The 21,524-nt window shown below is 43.2% G+C and overlaps 1 protein-coding gene across 1 annotated transcript; it reads right to left on the bottom strand.

The window, feature by feature from the left end:
• Nucleotides 1-1,492: 1,492 nt before the first annotated feature.
• Nucleotides 1,493-15,670, bottom strand: sparc (secreted protein, acidic, cysteine-rich (osteonectin)). The gene is made up of 10 exons (XM_041048108.1): nt 15,528-15,670; nt 8,465-8,530; nt 7,834-7,887; nt 6,640-6,730; nt 5,284-5,405; nt 5,055-5,175; nt 3,539-3,672; nt 2,631-2,779; nt 2,115-2,263; nt 1,493-1,940 (listed from the first exon to the last, which is right to left on the bottom strand). The coding sequence occupies exons 2-10, from the start codon at nt 8,519-8,521 to the stop codon at nt 1,912-1,914; spliced, it is 906 nt and encodes a 301-aa protein (XP_040904042.1). The 5' UTR covers nt 8,522-8,530; nt 15,528-15,670; the 3' UTR covers nt 1,493-1,911.
• Between the last annotated feature and the right edge of the window lie 5,854 nt (nt 15,671-21,524).

Raw genomic sequence — 21,524 nt, 5'->3', positions numbered from 1 at the left:
TCTCTCACAGCTGTTTTCAGTTAGTGCCTGATTACACACCTTCAGGGTAAAAACCCAGGCACAGCCTCCGCCTGCTAATTATTTTCTAAGGGAAACATCAAGTCTCTAATGAAGAACCTGTGGCGACAGTGGTAACCAGTCACAGCTTGTGTCTGTTTTATACATGTATACATGTCGTCAATGAATGTGAATCACAAACCAAACAGCTGCTGCTTTGCACAGAGTCTTAAACCTAAACTGAACCAGAACTACAGCATTTCAAAGGAGAAGTCAGCTGCACTGGCACTGACTCTGACTCTCATCTGTCCTGTTAGGTTCGTTGCACCAGTTATTCTGTCCAACTTTCAGCCTGAGCACAGGTGTAAACAAAAATACTGAAAACACCTGTGTGAGTGAGATTTCACTGAAACTTAAAGGACAGTGTCAGAGTTTTTCCAAGTCTGCTGCTCAGCACAGAAACACAAAGGGAGAATTTTGTGCTGAAAGAGTGTGACTTTGGAGGATGAACACAAGACTGTGGATTTTGTCTTCATCACTAACCTTAAATACCAGGCTAAGATCTGTGTATTATTATATCACAGCACCAGAGACGTTTCACCTCTAGAGGTCAACAAAAACAAGATTTTCAGCTGCTTTTCCAGCTTTCCAGCATTTTAACAGCTGCCTGAACAAAACAGCTTTAAAAAAAATTTTGTGTACACATCAATACCAAATCTCAGTGATTATAGAAAGATCACGGTTGAGAAAAAAGAGCCAACATGTTTCAGAAACACATAAAATGGCTGTTTTTAGGTCTGAAACTAGACTCACGAGGGAAGGTTTTAACAGCGTCAGAGCTGCACAAAGGCAGCATTCAGAGGCACATAATACATGAAAAGTGACTCCGGACGATGAGACGTGAGGATAAGCCTCTTATCAAGGGATTTCTTATATTTTTAAGGCCAAAGAATGACAAAAATCTGACACTAGATTCTGTCTCAAGGGGGAGACATGGTAAAATCTGCCTTGTAAACAAACTGGCCTCCTTATGACTCATGGAGCCATTCTGATCTGATCCCTTGTCAGATCATCTCAATAAAAATTCCCCAGCAGAGGAGAAAGAAACAGAGATATGAATGCATGCAGAGATTTCCAGATCTTTTCATAGTCTTTTATTCATGGAAAGAGTTTGGTCGTGCTCTCAGTGTCAGTAGAAACAGTTTAGTTGCGAGAAAAAACTCTCAGCCTGCGAGATTTTCCCCTCATTTAAACGTCCAAACAATATTTCCTCTTTATTGTTTTAAAATATCAGTACACGCGTGTCCTCGTCCCGGACACAGAATCTGCATGGAAAATAAAAATGAACAACTCTTATAGCAGTAGTCAAAATATCAAAAACCAAAATACACAAAATGACAAAAAAAAAGAGTCCACCACCAAAAGAGTGCAAAAACTAAAAAGTTGTTTTGTAGAAAGCAAGCAAAGGGAGCATTTATTTAGAAACTTTATTTTCGACTTTACAGTTTTGTCTCCTCAAGATAATGTTTCAAATGGTTTCCCAATTAAAGCCCTGAACAAATCATGGCGTCTATATAATAATGTCAGCAACATACATTTACATCAGAGGTCTTTAGTTTTCTTTACTGGGTCTTTTCCTCAACAAACAAGAGAGAGAATTCAAAGTTGAATGAGCATGTGATGGTTAGTACAGACTGTGCACATTTCTCTTTTGTAATCTTTTTTTAGTGGTATAGGTAGGAAACATCATTATTAAAAAAAAAAAAAAAAACAAAACAAAACATAAAAACAAAATAAAAAATAATTTGCAATTAGCACCGTTACTGTGAGATTTATTTTTTTTAACTTAGGGATCAGCACCTTGTCCCGTTAGTAGCGACTAGGAATTGTCAAACTGCGACTGGTCAGAGGAGCTTAGATGATGAGGTCTTTGTCCACATCCTCTGCAAACACAAAGATACGAAACAGGCATCAGGACATGTTGATAAAGAGACCAGTGAAGACATAAAATGATAGAAAATATCCCATAAATGAATTAGTTTGTGGAGAAAACGTTAATTAAGAAACACAAAGAATTTGCGGCTTGATGATCATTTGTGTGCGCAGTCGATACTCACGCTCCTTGATGCCGAAGCAGGCGGCCCACTCCTCCAGGGCGATGTATTTGTCGTTGTCAGCATCGCACTGCTCGAAGAAACGGGTGGTGCAATGCTCCATGGGAATGAGGGGGGCGCGCAGCGGGGCCAGCTCTGTGTGGGTCAGGTATCTGGTGGTACACACAACAAAACACAGCTTCATCCTCGTTGCTCTCACATTTACTTTTCCTTTGAGTTTAGCAGCCACATCATCAGTTTTCAGCAGAAGTAAGTGACCAGCAGCTGGTGAACTGCTGGACCCATCGGTTTCTGTGGTGCGGGATCAGAGGCTGCGTCTGGAAACCAGTCGGCTCTCCCTCTGCCACCAGCTCAAACGCTGCCCCAGCAGCACCGATATTTTAGTTTACAAGACCTAACATGTGCTGACTCTGCCACGTCAGAATGAAGCCTGAACTCTGTCCAACACAGATCCTCCATCTTTTCATCAGTGACAGATGGCTGTGGAGGATGAAGCGGTCTGTGTGCAGTTGCTCGTACCCGTCGACGGGATGCTGGTCCAGCTGCCCGAACTGCCAGTGGACGGGGAAGATGTACATGTTGTAGTTCTTCTCGAAGTCGTGGGCCAGCAGGTCCAGAGAGTGATCACCAGCCTGCAGCCTCTTCTCGTTCTCGTAGATCTTCTTCACCTGAATGATTGGACAAACACAGATCGCATCATTAAAAATAAATAAAAACACAGATACACTACAGCTCCCAACATGATTTGCATGATTTAGATGTCAACTGTTGCCTGTTTGGAGTCTTAAAGTACAAAACTGTGTTTAAAATTTGTGCTGTGAGTTTAATAATCGGTCCAATCAGCACTTCACTGATTATAAGAACTCAATAATCACTTCTGAACTCTGGAAAGTTTTCTTTCAGCCTAAAATGTTTTAATCTTGTTAGTAACTGATGGTTTTCCAGCTGTTCTCAGTGATCTATGGGAGGTAAACCTGCTCTGAAGGGTGTGGAGTTGTTGTCCATAACTTCTCTTTGGCATATAAACATTTCCTCAGTCTGACTACGTTACATCCTCACACAGTTTGGATTAAACTTTCTTCTTTATGAGCCACTTAAAGATAAAAAATGATTTTAAACAGGTGTAATAATAACACAGTGTCCCTGCAGAACCAGTGGACAAACTTTACCCTCCACTGTTTATAATAATGTCTCCAAATATTTGTCCCTTTTATATATAATGTGTCTTATAAAGTATTTTGTAAATGTAAAATGTTTTCACTTAATGTAAATATGAGTCTTATGCCCATATAAGGTGTCCAGTGAAAACCTGTTGAGCAGTGGTTCCTTTTTACAGCTTTAATTAATAAACTCTTGTTTACTTTACATTTACATTCTGAGGTTGTGTTTCTTGCTAAATGGGTAAATGTCCCTGTTTGCTGACTGACCCTGAGCTTCTGCTTCTCAGTCAGCAGGTTGTTGTCCTCGTCGCGCTCGTACAGAGTCACCAGGACGTTCTTCAGCCAGTCCCTCATACGCAGGGGGAACTCGCTCAGCTCGTTGTCCATGCAGGGCTCAATGTCTGCGGAGAGGAAACACACTTTGATTCATGATGGGGGTTTAATGATCACCGATCATTATTATAGCACATTAGGTTTGCTCGTCCACGGTCACAGGCCGTGTCCTGCTGTGTGTCGGTGTACAGATCACCTCCATCTCCATTTGTACCCTCAAGTCCTGACTCATATCTGCTCGCACTGAGTGTGCACTGAGTCACATGCAGCCTGCATGTCTGGACGAGTCCCCCACGCCCGCCCACCGAGCTGCAGCCTGAGCCGTCCATCAATCAAAGCAACGCAAGACCCCGAGCTCAGCTTCAGCTGCTCGACTTAGCATCCGCATAAAGCAGGAGCTTAAGATACATCTGATCCCTCACAGACACAAACAGATAAACAACAGAAACCACATGATGTCAAAACATAATGCAGAAGAGGAAGAAAGAAAAACAACAATATTCATGAGCTGTAACTAAGGATAAGGAGATAAAGTTCCAGCTAAAGGGATGAGATTAGCTTGAAGAGCTTTTCCACACACGAAACAAAGACAGAGCAGAGTAACCGACTTTCCATCATTTTCCCCTTAAAATCTACAGTATTCTTAAAAACATGGAGGCAATGATGTCTGCAAACAAACGGAGAGATGAACATCTTTTACTTCCAGTCTTTCCTTCGATCTTCTGAGTCTCAAAGAAGGTGAGACGCATTTCACTGAGTTTCATTCGGGTCTTTTACAGGTACACGTTCTGTTTCTCGTGCACCAATCTGATAAATATCCACACACAAAGCAGAATTTCAGAGTCTCAGAGTGGAACATTTTTTCCAATCCATTTGATTAAAGAGGTGTTTTCTCCACAGGCAACATTAACATCTGGCCCTGCTGAGATGGGAGGGTCCTGGGTGGAGACGACGCACTCTCTAAAGAGTCATTTACTCCATGAGTCAACACCATCACCATAATGCCCACAGTGATTTCTAATTGAGGTGTTAATCATCTCTAATCGGTCTACTGATCATCAAAGAAGAAACAGATAATCACTGATCGCAGCTTCCACAGTTGAACAGCAGTTAAAAAGGGTTATGCTTTAATTCCCACTAAAAAAAAAACGTCCTCACTGATGATCCTGTAGGTTTATTAGACAAAAGGCCTCCACCATAACGATTCTTCCTCTTCAAAATCACCTAAACTCGATCAGGAGTCATAACCACTTTCCTGAGACTCTGACCTGGACTCACAGCTGTACAGATCTGGACTATAACCCTATTTGGGTATGTGAGTGTTGAATTAGGACCAGTGGAGTCAGATTTTAGGAATAACCCTGTTTAAATGAACGGCTGAATATTTGAATTTGGGTACAGAGCTGAAGGTTATCCGCCAAAACGTTGGAAGCAGAGCGTGAGATCTCACATTTGCAAGGTCCAATGTAGTCGAGGTGCAGCTTGTGGCCCTTCTTGGTTCCCTCCAGGGTGCACTTGGTGGCAAAGAAGTGGCAAGAGGTGTCGTAGGTCTTGTTGTCGGTGCCGCAAACCTGAAGAGGAAGAGAGAAACAGATAGATTCTCGTGCCTTTCTGCCAAATGTCAGGAAAAACTGACACGTTTTTGATAATAACGTCGGGCTTGTTGTGTCGGAACTCACATGCTCGAACTCTCCCTCAGCAGCGGGGCAGGTGGAGGGGTCCTGGCAGACACACATGGGGGTGTTGCTCTCGTCGACCTCGCACACTTTGCCCTTCTTGCAGTGGTGGTTCAGGCAGGGATCTGTGAAAAAACAGCACCAATAAACAGGTGAAGCTTCAGTCTGTCTGTCAGTGAAACACTTGTTCAGACACAAATACTTTCCAGTCCTTTCTCACTGTTATTTTTTCCTTTGCCAAGAAAAAACTCCAATGAAATCATTTATATATAAAAGTATGAAAGACTTAATGAGCAAAATGACGAAATGACTGAGTAAACAAGAAAAGTGTCATTACAGAGTTTGTGCCTGAATTTAGCTGCTGTTCAGCTGAGAAGGAAACGACAGCGCCTCGTGAGAAACAGCAGCAGTCGTGGAAAAACGCAGATATTAATGCAGAACACACAAACGGAGCAGTCAGACAGAGGCAGACGCAGCCACGTCTGCATGAGTGAGAAAGCTAATTCAGTGCATTATATTTTACTGAAGGCTGCTCAGTCTGTGTCTGACCACAAAATCAATAACTTCAATATTAGTTTTCTTTTCCTTTGATAATATATTTTCACTACATCACATAACACAGATGATCGCTCCTCTACAGAGGAGATATCTTTCCTTTCTTTGCTTCCTTCCCTCTGTCATCCATCCTTCCTGTTTCAGTATCAGTGTTGAGGTTTCCATGACTTGTCCATAAATTCTCTAGAGTAAAGGAGCTGAGACATTTTGTTCTCCCTGAACTCCTCTGGTCTATTTGTGCATCTGCAGCCTGCACAGTTTGTACAGTTGGACTCTTTTCCTGTCCGTGTTGCCCGTGGCAGAGTTTCTGGGTTGAGCTGCGTCTTAAAGCCGAGTGGAACGTGTAATTACAGCCGTCTCCTCGCAGAATGAGGCAGCCTGTTATTATGGCTGTTTGATTTGCCAGTCTGAGGCTTCACGAAACTCCGCAGTACCTCACAACTCAGACCCTGTAGCTGGAGGACAGAGCGGTGAAACGCAGCTAAATCAGACGCTGTCACGATGTGTGTGAAAGGAGGTTTGTGTGTAAAGCAACAAACACGACACATTTTATCTCCGGAGCCACTGAAACGTCAGCAAACCACATTTAAGAAAGTCAGAGTTCAGCTCTTTGTTCTTTACTTAAGTTTTGATCCCTTTGAAAACTTTCCAAAAAACTTCTGTTACTTAAAAATCTTTAACAGGTTTTATCATCTTTTACTTGTTTATTGACGAAGTTAAGGAAACCGCTTTCTTGCAGAATGTGTGTGTGCTTGTGTTTTGTTTAACAAATGGTGATGGTCCCTAAATTAAAAAAAAACTTACTCTCAACAACGTCTTCTTCTTCAACGATTTCAATGGCCTCGTCAAACTCTCCAACCTCAACCTGCACTGGGTTGGCTCCCACCTCAGTCTCCTGGGGAACATGAGAGGTCAGAGGTCAGACTGTGAGCAGCTACAGCTGTGATCAGAGTGAGGGGAGCTATCAGGCAGCGTCTCCACTCGGCCGCTCTGATCTGATGAAGTTGCAGTTTGAGTCTATTTCTGTGCCACGTCCACTTAAACCAAACCGCTCACATCTCCCCGGTTTTCCCGAGAAGAGAAGTTTAAACGTCACCACTAAAGAAGGTCCCTCCCTGAGCAGCGATGCCATAATATCCAACAATAACAAGCGGCTGTGTCCGCATGTGGTGAAGCCATGAAAAACGTAATGGCTTCCTGACCGGCTGGCAGGCTCAACGAGAGGCTAAAATTAACAGCTGCGGGATCTCTGGTCCCGCTGGACCTCTGGAGCAGGAAGCGATAAAAACGTTCTCATGAAAACCAACTCCAGCGGTTCTGTACAAACACATTTCTGTAGATTGGTATTGTTTACAATGGGTTATGAGGGGCACTGTGACTGTTAAGAGAATATTTGTAATTATTTTTGTTTTAGTTTCTCCATAAAAGGCAAACTGACGGAAGGAGCTGCAGGGATTTCATGTTTTCATTCCCGTCTGTTTGTTGAAAGGATTTAGTCAAAAGTCTCAGAGGTAACAAACGGATTTGGGTGGAATTTGTTGAACAGACTGATTAAAGTTTGGTTGCAGTCCATGTCTGGAATTTCCACCATTGAGAGATTAAAGTGTGGTGGAACAGATCGGCACCAGGACACCAGTCCCAGGCAGCAGCAAACCAGCTGTTTTTAAGGATCCTGAAGCCAAGAAAGGTTGAATCATCTCATTGGATCGTCTCTCTGTGCATCTGCTGTGTTGTGGCTCGGGAAACACAACACAGCAGCCGAACCAAACTCAGGTGAGAGCAAACGCATTTGGGTCGAGCGTCCCGAAGCAGTCAGAGTAACCCTGACGTCAACTGTGCAGACGATCAGACAGATCAGGAAACAAGTAAAGAGTTTATCCAGATTCTCAGAACAGACCTCTAAATGTGTCATGAAGAAAACTTTTGTTTCTTAGTTTCAGCATTTTTTTTTTTTTTTTTAAGGAAAAGTGTCTCAAACAGGATGAACATCAGACTGACCTCAAGAACTGGCTCCTCAGTCACTGGCTCTTCCACGATGAGCTCCTCCTCAGTCTGAGACACACACACACACACACACACACACACACACACACACACACACACACACACACACACACACACACACGTTAAACCATTATCAGTCTTTCTCACGAACACACACTTGTAGATGCTCAAAGAAAAACACTTGAGTGAGGGAAGTCAGAAGCAGATGATCTCACTTACATGTGCACCCACACACAAGTACACTGGAGAAGCACACACACACACACAAGCCCTGGATCTTCACACACATGAACACACACAGCGTACACTCTGGAGAGCAATAGGATTTAGGAAAACAAACGTTTCATCCTCACAGACACACACACGCCCACAATTAAATTTACACAGGAACTCCACATGAATAAGAAAACACAGTTATCACACACACACACACACACACACACACACAGAAAGGCACATAATGGTAGCTCACACGTGAACTGTTGTTCACAATGTAAAGGAAAAAAAGAGACACTCAGGAAAACACACAAAGAGAGGAACACGCTCATAAAGTCAAAAGCAGATTGCACACACACACACACACACACACACACACACACACACACACACACAGAGTATAGCTTACGGGAGCAGCCATGGCGTGGCCAGCCAGGCACAGGAGGAAGACAATCCACACCCTCATCTTCAAAGTCTGTGGAGACAAACAGAGCCACAGGTGAACTGAAGTTTCCTTTAATCAGATATAAACAGATCATCAAACAAAACCTGAGACATTTAAAGTACTGACACAAGAATCAGACTGTAAGCTTCAAAAAAAGGACTTAGACTTAGTGTTAGATTTTATTTCCCTCTGATCGTACGTGTTTTTCTTCCTCAGCGTGCTGTGGTTAAACAAATGCAGCAGTTTCTTCATAGAGTGACACAGAGAAATCTCCTCTTCTTCCACAAATACTGAAGACTTAGACGAGGAATTATTTGATAAGAATCCTAAACTCAATGAGCAGAATCAGACTTAGTGCTGATAAAGTCTAAACAGTTCCAGCTCTAATCGTCTCATGAAGCCCCGCTGTTGTTCTGAAGATAACAAAAGCATCTGGACACGACATGTAACCTCCTCAGACGGATGGAAGCTCTCCAGTTTCCCAGACAAAAACCCTCAGTGTCCTCTTTGTTTGCTGGCATGTTGTGTTGAAATTATCTGTGGCTGTTTGTGGTTTTGTGAAAAGACTCTCCCAGAACATCGTTTTGTTTTTTTTCTCTCTCTCATTCTGGAGCATAAATCAGAGCAGACACAGAAGCTGATTGGGCTGAATTAGGCCTCAGAAAGTGGACAGTAACAGGCTGGGTCAGCGGATCTTTCTGCGCGTAAACAGCTCCTGTCTTTATTATTTTTCCACGGCCTGAGGCAGCAGACTTTCACTCCTTGTATTTATTTAGACTTTGGAGAATCACTTTCCATTGGGTTTGTACCATAAGTTGCTAAACACATATTTACCTTTGTAAACCCATGAGAAATGTGCACGAATGTGACCCTGATGGGTGATTTTGTGCAGCTGAGTGGGTGGAGCAGCCACAGTTAGAGGAACAAACACCACTGGAGCCACCAACACTACACTGTGTGATACTGAAGGTAACAGAGGTGGTTTGAGTGAAAGGCTCCACCAGCGGGCCAATCGTATGCATTCACTTTTTTTTCCATGTGAACACCGTGTTCCCACAGCGGTTACAGTTACTCCACCCTGTTCACAATCTCACACAAGTTACAACAATGGTTTTCATAGCATTACTACAACTTAGAGCTCAACCTGCATCGTGCTGGTCTGTGTGATGCAGATACTGAAATCATAATCAAACATTTCTGATAAGACCAAGGCAGGACCCTCCCCACGAGTCCCCTGTCTGTAGACCCCCCGTCCCCCGCCTCTCCGTCTGAGCCTCTCCGTCATTGTTGGGGACTCGATTTAAAACTCTGCCTTCTCTGCTTCTCTTCCTTCATCATGTCTTATCTGAAGATCTAAATAAGGGCCTCTTTGTTGGGTAATGGAGCACGACATTGCTTAGTCTTCCTCCCTCTTTGTGTATGAGTTATCTCCCTCTCCACTTCCATACAGTCGGCTGTTTCACCCAGACATCCAGACACAATCTCTAACCTCACCGACATCAAAGACCGTATGGTATATAGGGGATTATATTCACCTGTTTCCCTCAAATGGAAACGTCTGCATGTCGTGTCTCTGTCGAGTATTTACTCTGCTGCGAAGGAAATTCTTCATCACGCAGGGAATGAGGCTGAAGTGAGCAGACAGTTTGTACAGTACACTGAACGCTGCAGGAGATCAGCAGGGGATACTGAGATTTACAAAACAGAGCTGTGCATAGTTTGCATTCCCGCACCTCGGATAAAAGGTCAGCAGGTTTGAACCAACAGTACATGAGTAAAATGGAAAAGATGTGATCTTCTTGAGGAACAGCAACGCCTGTAAATTTCTGTCAACATGTGCAGCAATTATCAAATCAGACACGGAGCGACTGGAGACAAATGTCTTGGCTCTCAAAAACATCGCCTGGAGGGAAATTGAACTTGACATTTCGGGGGAGGAGGAGCATTTCGCTCGGCTGGTTGCCGGGTGTCCTAAAAAAACGCAGGAGGGCCTCTTGACATGAAACGTCTGAATAGGCCGACGTGTTTGGACACATGTAGTGAAAAGGGTAAAGTTTGCATATAGTCCTGGAGAGGTGGAGGGTGTTAACGTGTTATTTGACAAACCCTCAAGCAACAAAAACATATTTACTCTTTGACTGTCGCCACATTTTTCCTCTGTTGTCATGATTGACATTGTTTGAAATTTGGTTTAATTTTCTGTTTTGAGATGTGGGATTCTTCCCTGGGAGCAAGTTTGTACAAGTGTTAGCATCAGATAAATCCGTCAGACCATGACTGGAGAGCCACGCGTGCTCTTCGGCCACAGTTAGTCATATTTGCGTAGATAGCACTGATTTAAAGCTCCGAGCTTCCAAACATGCAGCTTTCAGATTATACACCGTATGCATGTTACACGAGCTGTAAACTGTTACCTAAACAACATCTGCAGGACTGTAGATCAGTTTTCTCAAAGGATCTGTAACAGTCCCAACAACAGGTCATATCTCAGATCCGCACTCCTGCTTTGATGTTTCCTGTAGATGTGTGTTAGATGTCAGAATAAAAACAAGACCGAGGCTGAGGAGGAGATGCTCTTTAACTGCTGAGCTACTTTCAAACAAGGAGAATAAAACTAACAGCAGCGTGATTATTGTTGCATTGTTCCATCAAAGAGTCCTGCACAGAAAATCCTATGGCGCTTAATGCAGACTGAAAGCAGGAGTTTTAGAACAGTGACCAGTGTTTGTGAAGGTCTGAGAAGTCATACGCAGGCTTGGACGTGGAAAATTACAGAAACTTTGGCAGAGGAGGGACACAGTGACGTCTCCAAATAACCTGTACACAAGGAAACTTCTCTGTACCTTTGAAAAAGCTGAGCTAAAAAAAAAAAAAAGGAGGGGGTGTTCTACTGACGGGAAATTTCGTAAAAAGAACCTCTGACAGTCGTGTAAGCAGCGCGTCTGACTGAGCGTGAGCAACGTGTAATCGTGAAAGAGAGGAAAATAAAGCCTGTCTCATCTCCAAAGCGTGGGGTCAGTGTTTGATTTGGAGGGACGCGGCGTTCTCGTCGTATGTCCTCTTTAACGTATTCCTGTTTGGTCAGAGACTCGTTCGGCAGGAAGGAGGAGGCCGGACGGACAGACTGACGTAACAGCAAAAGAAATTATTTTATTTGGAAAGCTGCTCTCATAATCAAACAGGGCCGAGGCTAAAAGGGAAACTTCAGGCTCATAAAGGGGCCTTTTTCCCCTCACGTATTTAATTTGGGAGGTTAGTTAGGTAAGCAAGTGTAAACTCACTACGGCAGAAAACAACCTGGACTGGAACCTCTGCTCGTACAGATGTCTCCCTCACCTTCCCTCAGATATCTGCCTCTTTCTGTCTCGCTCTGCTTCTTTTTTTTTTTTTCTTCCAGCAGGGATCAGATTTAGAGGAATTCTTTCTTCTTCTCCTCGGTGACACAACGGGTGAGTTTTGGAGGCCTGGAAAAACAACCTGCAGCCGTCTGTCTGCCAGCAAACAGAGCAGACAAACAACTCTGGCATGCAAAGAGCACTGTGAAGAGGCAGGTATTCAGGGAAAAGGCTCAGAGAATGAACAGTGATTTCCTCTGTCTGCTCTGAGCTCTGCAGACACGGAGCTATTCAGGTGCAGGAAGATCATAGGTAATGAAACTGATTTCAATCGACAGAAAATTAATCTATTTTCATAATATAGTATCAAATTCATAACAAGATTTTCTGGTCTCAGCCAAGTTTTCTCCTGTGGCTTCCACCATTTGGACTTTATGATGGGCAGATTTTTTTTTTCTTTGGGAGGGCAGGGGGGCGGGGAGGGGGGGCAGGAGCTCAAAAGGTCAAACAGGTGATAGAAACCCTAAACCTGGAGATCTGAGAGATCTGAGTCCGGCAGTAAAGTCTTTCTAAGCCCTGTGTGGTCAGATATTAAGCCAATAACAGGTTCAGAAAATGTGAGTGACAGACATGATATAATGTGATATGGTGTAATGTGATTTAATGGCTCTGTGTGGTCAGAAAATACAATTTCTATCATGGCTGATGAATCTTCTCACAGAGCTGCTCAGAGTTTAAATATGCCTCAGAACCTCAGGCCATGTCCACATTTAATCAAAACAAAGAATGGTGACCAAGCACTTTGGAAACAGCCCACGTGTGCGAAACTTTGCAGAATATCATCGGTTTTGTTGCTTAAATCATGTGCCAATAGTTGATGACCTGCATTACAAACTTCAACCGTCTTTTCTACAAATAATTTTCACGCTGGTCGATTAACAGTTTGATCTCAGTGACCTGGAGCAGCCATCTTCCACCTCCTTCTCTTCGACTGGTCATAAGACACCTGACAAACCGAGTTTCTCTCCAGAGAGCGTGGGGTGCGGGAAGTCCCTTTGAGATGCGTGGACAAAGAGCAGTTTTCAGAGACCTCCAGTCATCCCTATCAGTCAGGAAGCACAGAGAGCACAAGCGAGAAGAGGAGAGTGGAGGAGAGCTCAGGGGGAAAGGAGGAGAAAAGTCAGGGTGTGTGTAACCTGAGTTTCCTGTCACCTGACCCCTTTGACTCCCCCCCTCTCTCTGAGTTTTCCACTTTGGTTGAAAATATTACAAACGGTCATTGTCTCTGCGTTCACCTGCACTTTGCTTTTATCCTCACTCCTTCTTTTACTTACTCCTTTTCTTTTACTCCTTCTTTTTACTTTTACTTGATAGTTTGTTGTTGATGCTGCTTTGATCAGGTCTCCTCTTCCTCTCTGAAAAGATAAAAGGCTCAAACATCTTTGTTTTTAGATGCTGTCAGTCAAAGTGCTTTTGTCAGCTCCACTGACCTGTCTCACTCTCCCTGTTGAATATAGAAAATAGAAATATAGAGGCGAAATGTCTTGTTTTGTCCGAAACTGAAAGATATTCAGTTCATTACAAGACAAAGAAAATTCTCACATTTGAGAGGCTGAAATTAGTTTTTTGTGTTTTGACATTTTTGTTTCTGTCCTGTTCTTTAATTCTGTCTTTTACTTCTGCTTCTTTCTTATCTTTCCTTTTCCTTCATTATCTGTATTTTCTTGTATTTACATCTCCTGCTGACTTCTTACTTTGTTTATTTTATTTCCTCCATATGTCTCTGTTTTTATTCCTTAACTGTGTCTCGTCTCTCGTCCTTCTGTCTTTCATTATCTTTCTCTTCCTGTCTCCTTGCTTTTCTTCTCCACGTCGAACCCCGACAGCAGCACAATCCCTCCTTCCTGTCGGGGGATTAGGGCTTTTCTAAAGATTGCCAAGCTGGCCCGATATTTCCCAGCATCCTCAGCTCCAGCACCACTACCCCCCACCCCCTCCCTTCCTCCTCCTTCTCCTCCTCCCTTTTGGTTAAGACCTGCCACCTCAACAATTAAGCAGCCAGAGACGCTCTGTCTCTGCCTCGCTCATGCTAATGCAGACGCAGCTCGGAAAAATCCTCCACAGGTTTTAAAATCAAAATCAAGAATGAAGGAATGTGAAACAGCTTCAAACTAAAACAGGTTTACAAAGTGCCAGATCACCCCAACACTCCCAGGTACTGCAGTCACATGACACATGATCCCATTCAGCTACAAAACATTAGTGAGGTCCAACACTGATGCTGGCTGACATGAGTCCTGGATCGTTCCAGTTCTTCCTAAAGGTGGTGGATGGGGTCGAGGTCAGAGGCTCTGTGTCCAAAATGTCTGCCAAAGCATGAAGACCGTCTCAGTAGGAACTAAGTGATTTGGACCAAAATGGACCCAAACCCCACATCTGCGAGGATTTCAGGCTCTTTCTGCACTTTCGTCAGCTCACGAGTGACGATCCAACACTTGAAGGCATCTGAACTAACAGAGCGTTTTAAACAGCTGGTAACCAATCACCATGGCAACCTGCATTCCTTTACATGGGAGTAATCAGAGAGAGGGGGAGTCGCAGAGAGAGGCAGGGAGGGAGAGATATTTGTGGGAGAAACACACCCATCCACCCCTACTCTTCCTCCTCTTCCCTCTCTTCCTTTTTTTCTTTCTTTCTTTCTGTTCAGTTCATTTATTTTCACAACTTTTTCACACAGAAACTGATTTGTGTTCAGAACTCCATTTACAAAACTGGGAATTATTCAAAAACAAAAGCCAGCTGCAGCTTCTGCATCCAAACTAAACTGTGCCAGTGGATTCATTGTTTACGTCAAACACTTTTATGTGAACAGATAATCAACCGTTGGTATTAGACAAAACAAAATAATTTGCATTATCAGCTTATGTGTCCACATCTCCCTCCTCCCCAAACCCTTAACCCACAGTCCACCTCCCCCCTCCTCCTCTTTGTCCTCCTCCTCCTCCTCCTCCTCGTAATGCCGATGTGGCACACAATACCTCCACAGAGAAGGAATCCTCAGTCAGAGTTTGTTTACCTGCAGGCAGTGATTTTCCTTGCAGCTGTTAGCAGTAATGACAGAGGAGGTTTTTTCACTGATGTTTGACACCACAGTCGCTGCTTTTTAAACCACATGTCATAAAAGAAAGTTTAGATTGATTAGCCATGCAGGCTGCCGATTGTGAATCTGGTGCGGGTCATAAAGCATAAAGCACCAACTCTGGGGTAAAGTGTGAGACTGTAGCTGGTAAATTGTGTTTGTTAAGCTTTTTCCTTCTTGGTTCATTTTTGGTCAGAACCTGTTGTTCATGATTTAATGCAACTGACAAACAAATTCCAGTTACTGTTATTCTGAAGAATTCGGCATTTAAAAGTTCAACTTCAGCAAAAGTTTTCCTAAACTTAAAAGTATAGTTTTAGAGCAGAATTTCACTTTATCACACAAATCTAAACATCCAAATTTTGTTCTTGCCAACTTTCATTGTTCTCTCCTCCACAAATCTTCTTCAAACTAAATCTTTCAGTTGAAGAAAACAGATTTTTTGAAGTCTTGTACGTCTTCAGCAGAGCATTTACACTCTGCTGAAGTCAAATCAAACCACGGTCACATGAGAAATGAGTCAGGAGATTCGGTGCAGAGTGAGACCTCTTACCTTCGGCTTTGCAGAGCAGGGACACCAGGAGAGAAGTCAGCTGTGTGCGGGGCCGGGGACGATCTAACTGCCTCACCAGTTCACACAGAAGACATTTCCAGTGGGACGTCCCAGTTAGGACACATACCTCACCCCTCCTCCCCTCTATCCAAACCTCCCATTATACTCTCCCTCCCCTTCTTCCTGCCCTGGTGGGCAGAGCTAAATGTTAACTCTCCGCTCCCACTGGCGGTCGAGTCTGGACTGGAAGTTGAATTCCCAGTAGCTTCTTCACTGAGAGTCAGTGCAAACAACCAGTGTTACATGTACAGAACTGCATGCAGTGCTGTCGGCACTGATACACACAAAACAACAACAACTGATGCACAAACAGTTGTGTTTACACAGCAGTGGGTGTTAGTGGGTGTGTGCAGATGTGAGACGGACTTGCTGAATCCAGCACTGATACGTTTCCTGTCTGTATGAAACACGACCACAGCATTTCCACTGTCAGCAATGATTTGCCAACTAAAAGATGATGACTTTTATTTTTATGTTTAATCGTAAACCTTTTGGTAAGTTGCTGTGTGTAAACAGAACTCGTAGCAGTGAAGTTTACTTGTGTCTATTTCAAGCAAAATGTCTTTGATGTTCACTGTCTTGACCCTGCGACACCCCCTCTACTACACATCTATATTTCCACCCTGCCCTCCTCCTCAGGGAGGTCAGAGGTCGAGTTCGGACACAGCAGTCACGGAGCTGAAGGGATTCAGAGTCTTGTTGAGTACAGAAACCCACTGACTCACTGATTTCTATGTTGTTGGTCACACTTACATCTCGACCTGAAGAGTCGAGGGGCCCAGTGGAACATTTCACAAGCATTTCCCGCTTTTCATGCCTGTTTTTTTTTTTTTTTTTTTCTGAGGAGTTTGAACAGCTTGTGTGCAGGAGCTGTCACCATCTCCGGAGTTTGGCACAACCGGAAGCTCTGTAAGAAAAGTTCTATGTTAATAAAAGATATTTTTTTATCTTGTGTTTTTTTTTAAACATCTGTTCTATAAATGTTCTCTTATGTTGCCCAGTGTGATTTTACAAACTCACAGAACAGCCCAACATAATGTTATATATGTGACATTTTTAGCCTTGACTCCATTGATGGTAATGTTGGTCTGTCTGCCACTTCAGTCCAGACTCAGGTATTTCAGCATGAATTGAAGTTTGATGCCGATGCTTCTGGTCTGTGTTAAAAAATGTGGAATAAATAACATGCAGTTTGAGAGGTACAGCGCTAATCAAGGAATCTTTTAACCATTTGGTCTTTGTATACAATTTTTGTTTAAATGCAATAATACTGGGAATCAGCTCATGAACTACGTATTGGGTCATGTTTGTGAGAAATGAAATACAGGGGATGTTCTGTATTTATCCCTGATGTATGTGCAAGAGAGAACAAGAAGGAAATATTCCATCAATGTCTGTTTAAAAAGAAACTGGTCATGCTACTTTGACTTACTTATTCCCTGCTCAGGTCTCTTTGAAAGGAAAAGGGATTCAGTAAATATTAGAGGAATTCAATACGTATAAGCTGTTGTTTGCCTTGTGACGAGCTTGAACAGCCTGCCTGGTGTGATTTATCCTCCATTTTACTAGTGTACACTCATGAGCCAACACTCACAGATGAAGCGAGTAACACTGATTGTCCCGTAACAGCAGGACACGTGAAGGTCTGTGATACATTACATGGTGAGTGAACAGTCGGTTTTCAAAGTGTTGGATGTGGGAGAGATGGGCAGGTGCAGAGGAGAAGGTCGGACAGGAGACTGGCAGCTTGAATGTGCAGCTGACGAATCTGCAGAAACGACGTGAAGACTCGTGTCAACATGGAGCAAAGTTTCCTGCATCACATCACAGCGTCAGTGTGGAGATCCTGATAAAGCGCTCGGTGAGTGCACGTCCCCCGGGGACATTACTCATGCACATGTTTCAGCTCTGAAGCTTCACTCTGAGCTCAAGTCCAGTGAGACTTTAAACTCAGTGAAAACACAGCAAACCCTCAGCCTGTGGAACATTTACCTCACCACAGCCCAGATTCATGATTCACTCCTCAAACCACCTGCCGTCTGCTGACAGACAGACAGACAGAAGCAGTCGAGCTCCAAGTCCATTCCTCACACCCCTCCTCTTTCTCTGTCTTTGGTTTGGTCTTTCTCTTCTTTTTCTGGAGGGAGGGGGGAGATTTGGGGGGGTGGCGGTAGATTGCTCCTGTCTGTTCCCACAGTGCTGATGTGAAGAACAGCTGGATGAGAAAAGTGGAGGGAGGGAGGGAGAAAGGGAGGGGGGAGAAAAAAGCTCCAATGCAACGTGGCGTTTTCCATTCTGCCTGGAAGCCACAGTCCAACAGATGATGGAGAGTAAAAGAGGAGGAGGAGGAGAAAAGGGGGAAGGAAAGGTGGGAGGAGGTGTCATTATACCGTGAGACTCTCTCTTTCCTCCTCCTTCATCAGTTATCCTCTCCGTCACCCAGCCTCCCTCTTCTCTCAGTTTGTCTTCTTTTTCTGTCTCTCTCTTTTATTTCTCCCTTTTCCTCACACTCTTTTTCCTCACCCATCTCCCCTCCTTTCTCACTCCCCCACCCTCCTTCTCTCTCTCTCTCTGTAAACGTGGCAGTTGCCTCTGTATTTGAGTTCAAATGTCTCGGAGATGATGACACGAAGAGCTGCAATTATCTGTTTTCTTCTGTTTGTTTTTTTTCTGTTAAACAACAAACCACAGAATCACTGTAATGACTCCACGTGCTCACAGACACTTCAAGCTTAAGTAGCAACATTATTAGACACTACACACAACACACACACACACACACACACACACACACACACGCACGCACACACACACACACACACCTCAGTGCCACGTCACACTCAAAAAAGAAAAGAGAGAAAAAAGAATATTAACTCGTCTTTGGTTTCATATTTCAGCATTTGAGTTGAGCTGAAATCCCAGCGCACGTCAGAGGTTGCACGCGTGAAATTAAATCTTTTCACTGAAAATATTCAGATTTATTTTAAAGCTGTATCTAGATCCACATGAAAAACAGCGATTGGCTGATGGCGGCCGTGACTCTCACATCTTAAAACTGATGTTGAGTTTTCCACATTCTTGATGTTTGAACCATTAATGTTTACATGATACTGGTTTTTTAATGCTAATAAAAGATGTACATTGTATTTTATGGGTTAATACCTGCCTGCACACCTGTTCCTCATTCTCCCTGATTAGCCACACCTGTATTTAATTGCCTGTCTTCGCCCTTTTTGGGCTCATTTTCTTTCAGTCACTGCCAAACTGAGTTTCTGGACAAAGTCAATTTCCTGAATACTTTTACCTGCTGTGCCTCTGCATCCTGCTTAGGTTCACGACATCCACCAGAAATCAGAAAGGTGGACTGGTTTAAAAAAAAAAAAAAAAAAAAAAAGTAAATGGCAAAAATTGGAAGTTTTGGAGGTTTTTACTAATACGTTCACTCTATAAAAGATCCAAGATCCAAGGATTTTTTTAATCCAAGGAAAAAAAAATCTGCATATAACAAACTCCTCACAGTTCAGGAGTTTTGAGCCAAAACATAAAAAGCTTCATAAAAGTCTAAGTGCTGGTGATTTTGGGCCCAGACACAAAGTAAAAACGGTTTACACCAAATTTAAACTAAATGTTTTTGAGACGTCCTGCTCGAACACAGACAGTCTACAAAAATTATATCTGATTGTCAGATATAAAGTTTAGCTGAAAATTTGTAATTCAGCATCAAATGGCCACAGCTGTGTTTCATTAGACTGACTGGATGTGATCCAGTTTCACATTTGATGATTATTTTAAAGGTCAGATATTTGGAAGCACAATTTAAATTTGGCCTTTCCATGTTTTTTTTTAATCTTGACTTCTGACTTCTGAGTTTTTTTCTCCTTTACTTTTGGTTTGCTGTTTATCTCCGTTTATAAAAAGCACAGTAAACTTCAGCCCTCACGTGTGTGTGTGTGTGTGTGTGTGTGTGTGTGTGTGTGTGTGTGTGTGTGTGTGTGTGTGTGTGTGTGTGTGTGTGTGTATTACAGTCTAAATGAGTGAGAGAGAGAGGCAGCAGGGAGGTGGACGAAGGCAGCAGAGGACTCAGAAAATTTAAACCCAATAACAAACATCAAAGCTGCTTTTTTAAAACCACTGTTTCCTCTATAAAGTCACACCGGCTCTTAAAATGATTACTAATGTACGCCAAGGGACAAGGAGCCTTTTCACTCTGATAGATGTTTTGCCTTCAGTCAGACTCGGCCTCTTCCTCGTCTCCCTCCTCCTCCTCCTGATGCTGCTCAACACACAGCAGCCAAAGGTACAAACACTCACCAGGCATAAATTATGGGTCTTTTTAGGGGATTTTTTTTTTCTTTTTTTGCTCATATGAACATTCTTCAAGGTGTAAATGACACGTTTGCTGCACAGCGGCTTTCATTGGTCGACCAGACAAAATAGAAATTAAGTCAGTTAAAGACAAACTTCACAGCGCCCGCAAGAATGAAACTAAATATGGACAAACATCATAAGATCCAAATAAAAGTTATTATTGGCTGCATGATTCCATTTGCAGAAGTTAATTGCTCTACTTTTTTTTTTTTTTTTTAAACGCCTGAGGTCCAGAGAAGCCGAGGTGACCTACAAGTGGAGGGTCATGAAACTGACATGGAGCAACTGAAAGCGCTGAAAGTCAGTTGGTTGTAATGTGACTGATCCAGGTTCTGAATCCATCTGTACCCTGCTGTTCTTTAGTCCGTGTAGTTGAACAGCTGAACACCTGAAACGTGACAGAGCGAACTGTTTGTGCGTTTGAGGGAAGTCTGTGATTTAGTCGTTCCTCAAAACAGGCAGACTCAGCCGCCACACAGAGACAAATCCCTGATGGAGGGTTACAGGCTGCAATTACACCGACACAGAGGACAGCAGATGAGCTCACTGCCTGACCGCCGGGATCACAGTCCAGGTTTGTAGGGATTTGTAAAGGACACGCTGTCGCCCACACGAGGTGTCGGCCACAGTGGGAGCAAACAAAATTATCTGAAGGGGAAATGAGAAGACGCACAAAACCCGTGGTCAGACAAAATCTGCCCAGGTGATGACAAAACGTGTTTTTGCTGAATGTGGTTTGGTTTTTATCGTCCACAGTTTCAGTCAGATGACAGAACAGATGATTTACTCAAGAGTAAATAGACTGATGGTCATGATGTTTGAAAATCATCTCACAGGTAGAGACTGAAAATATTCAGAAATGGTTTTAGTCCTGAATCATCTGCCACCTGGAACCAAATGTCTTTAAAATGATGCACAAAACATCTGGAACATTTCCATTTGATAGAAAGATGCAGCCATAACAAACATGGAGTCTCAGGTTTGAATATTAACTCGATGAATGAAGAAAGTAGGAGATTTTTTTTTTTCTGGGCTGAAACAGTCAGAGCAGCAGACGTCAGCAGCTGCAGACAGTCTGTTGACGTGTAAACTGGAGAGTTACAGTGCAGCTCGGACACAGCGTACTGACATCACACACACACACACACACACACACACACACACACACACACACTGTCTGGAAACATCAGAGGCTGAGGCTGGAGGCAGTGCAGTAAAAAGTTAAAGTGCTCTCAGCACATAAAACACAAAACACTTTTTTATGCCGGACTGTGGATGATGGAGGACAGATCCTCATTCCTGCTTCGCCTCATTACACTGAGAACAAATTCACTTCGCAGACAGAAAGTACCTTCAGGAGAGCGGAGGAGTTGGCAGAAGCAGTTTGACTTCACAAAGTCGCTCAGTATTTTCATGCTTATTGTGTCATGTTTGTGTTTCATAAGTCTTTTTTTTGGTCCTGCAGCTCTGAGCTGAAACTGTCTTTTTCTGTGCCTGATGCTTCGTCTCACAATCGTTCAGGAATTAACTTACATTTAAAACTGTCTTTGTAGTTGGCTGAGAGCTTTT

The sequence above is a fragment of the Toxotes jaculatrix genome, chromosome 10 (genome assembly GCF_017976425.1).
Source record: "Toxotes jaculatrix isolate fToxJac2 chromosome 10, fToxJac2.pri, whole genome shotgun sequence".
Taxonomy (NCBI): domain Eukaryota; kingdom Metazoa; phylum Chordata; class Actinopteri; family Toxotidae; genus Toxotes; species Toxotes jaculatrix.
Note: the sequence above shows the minus strand (reverse complement) of the source record. Positions and strands in the feature narration are given on the sequence as shown.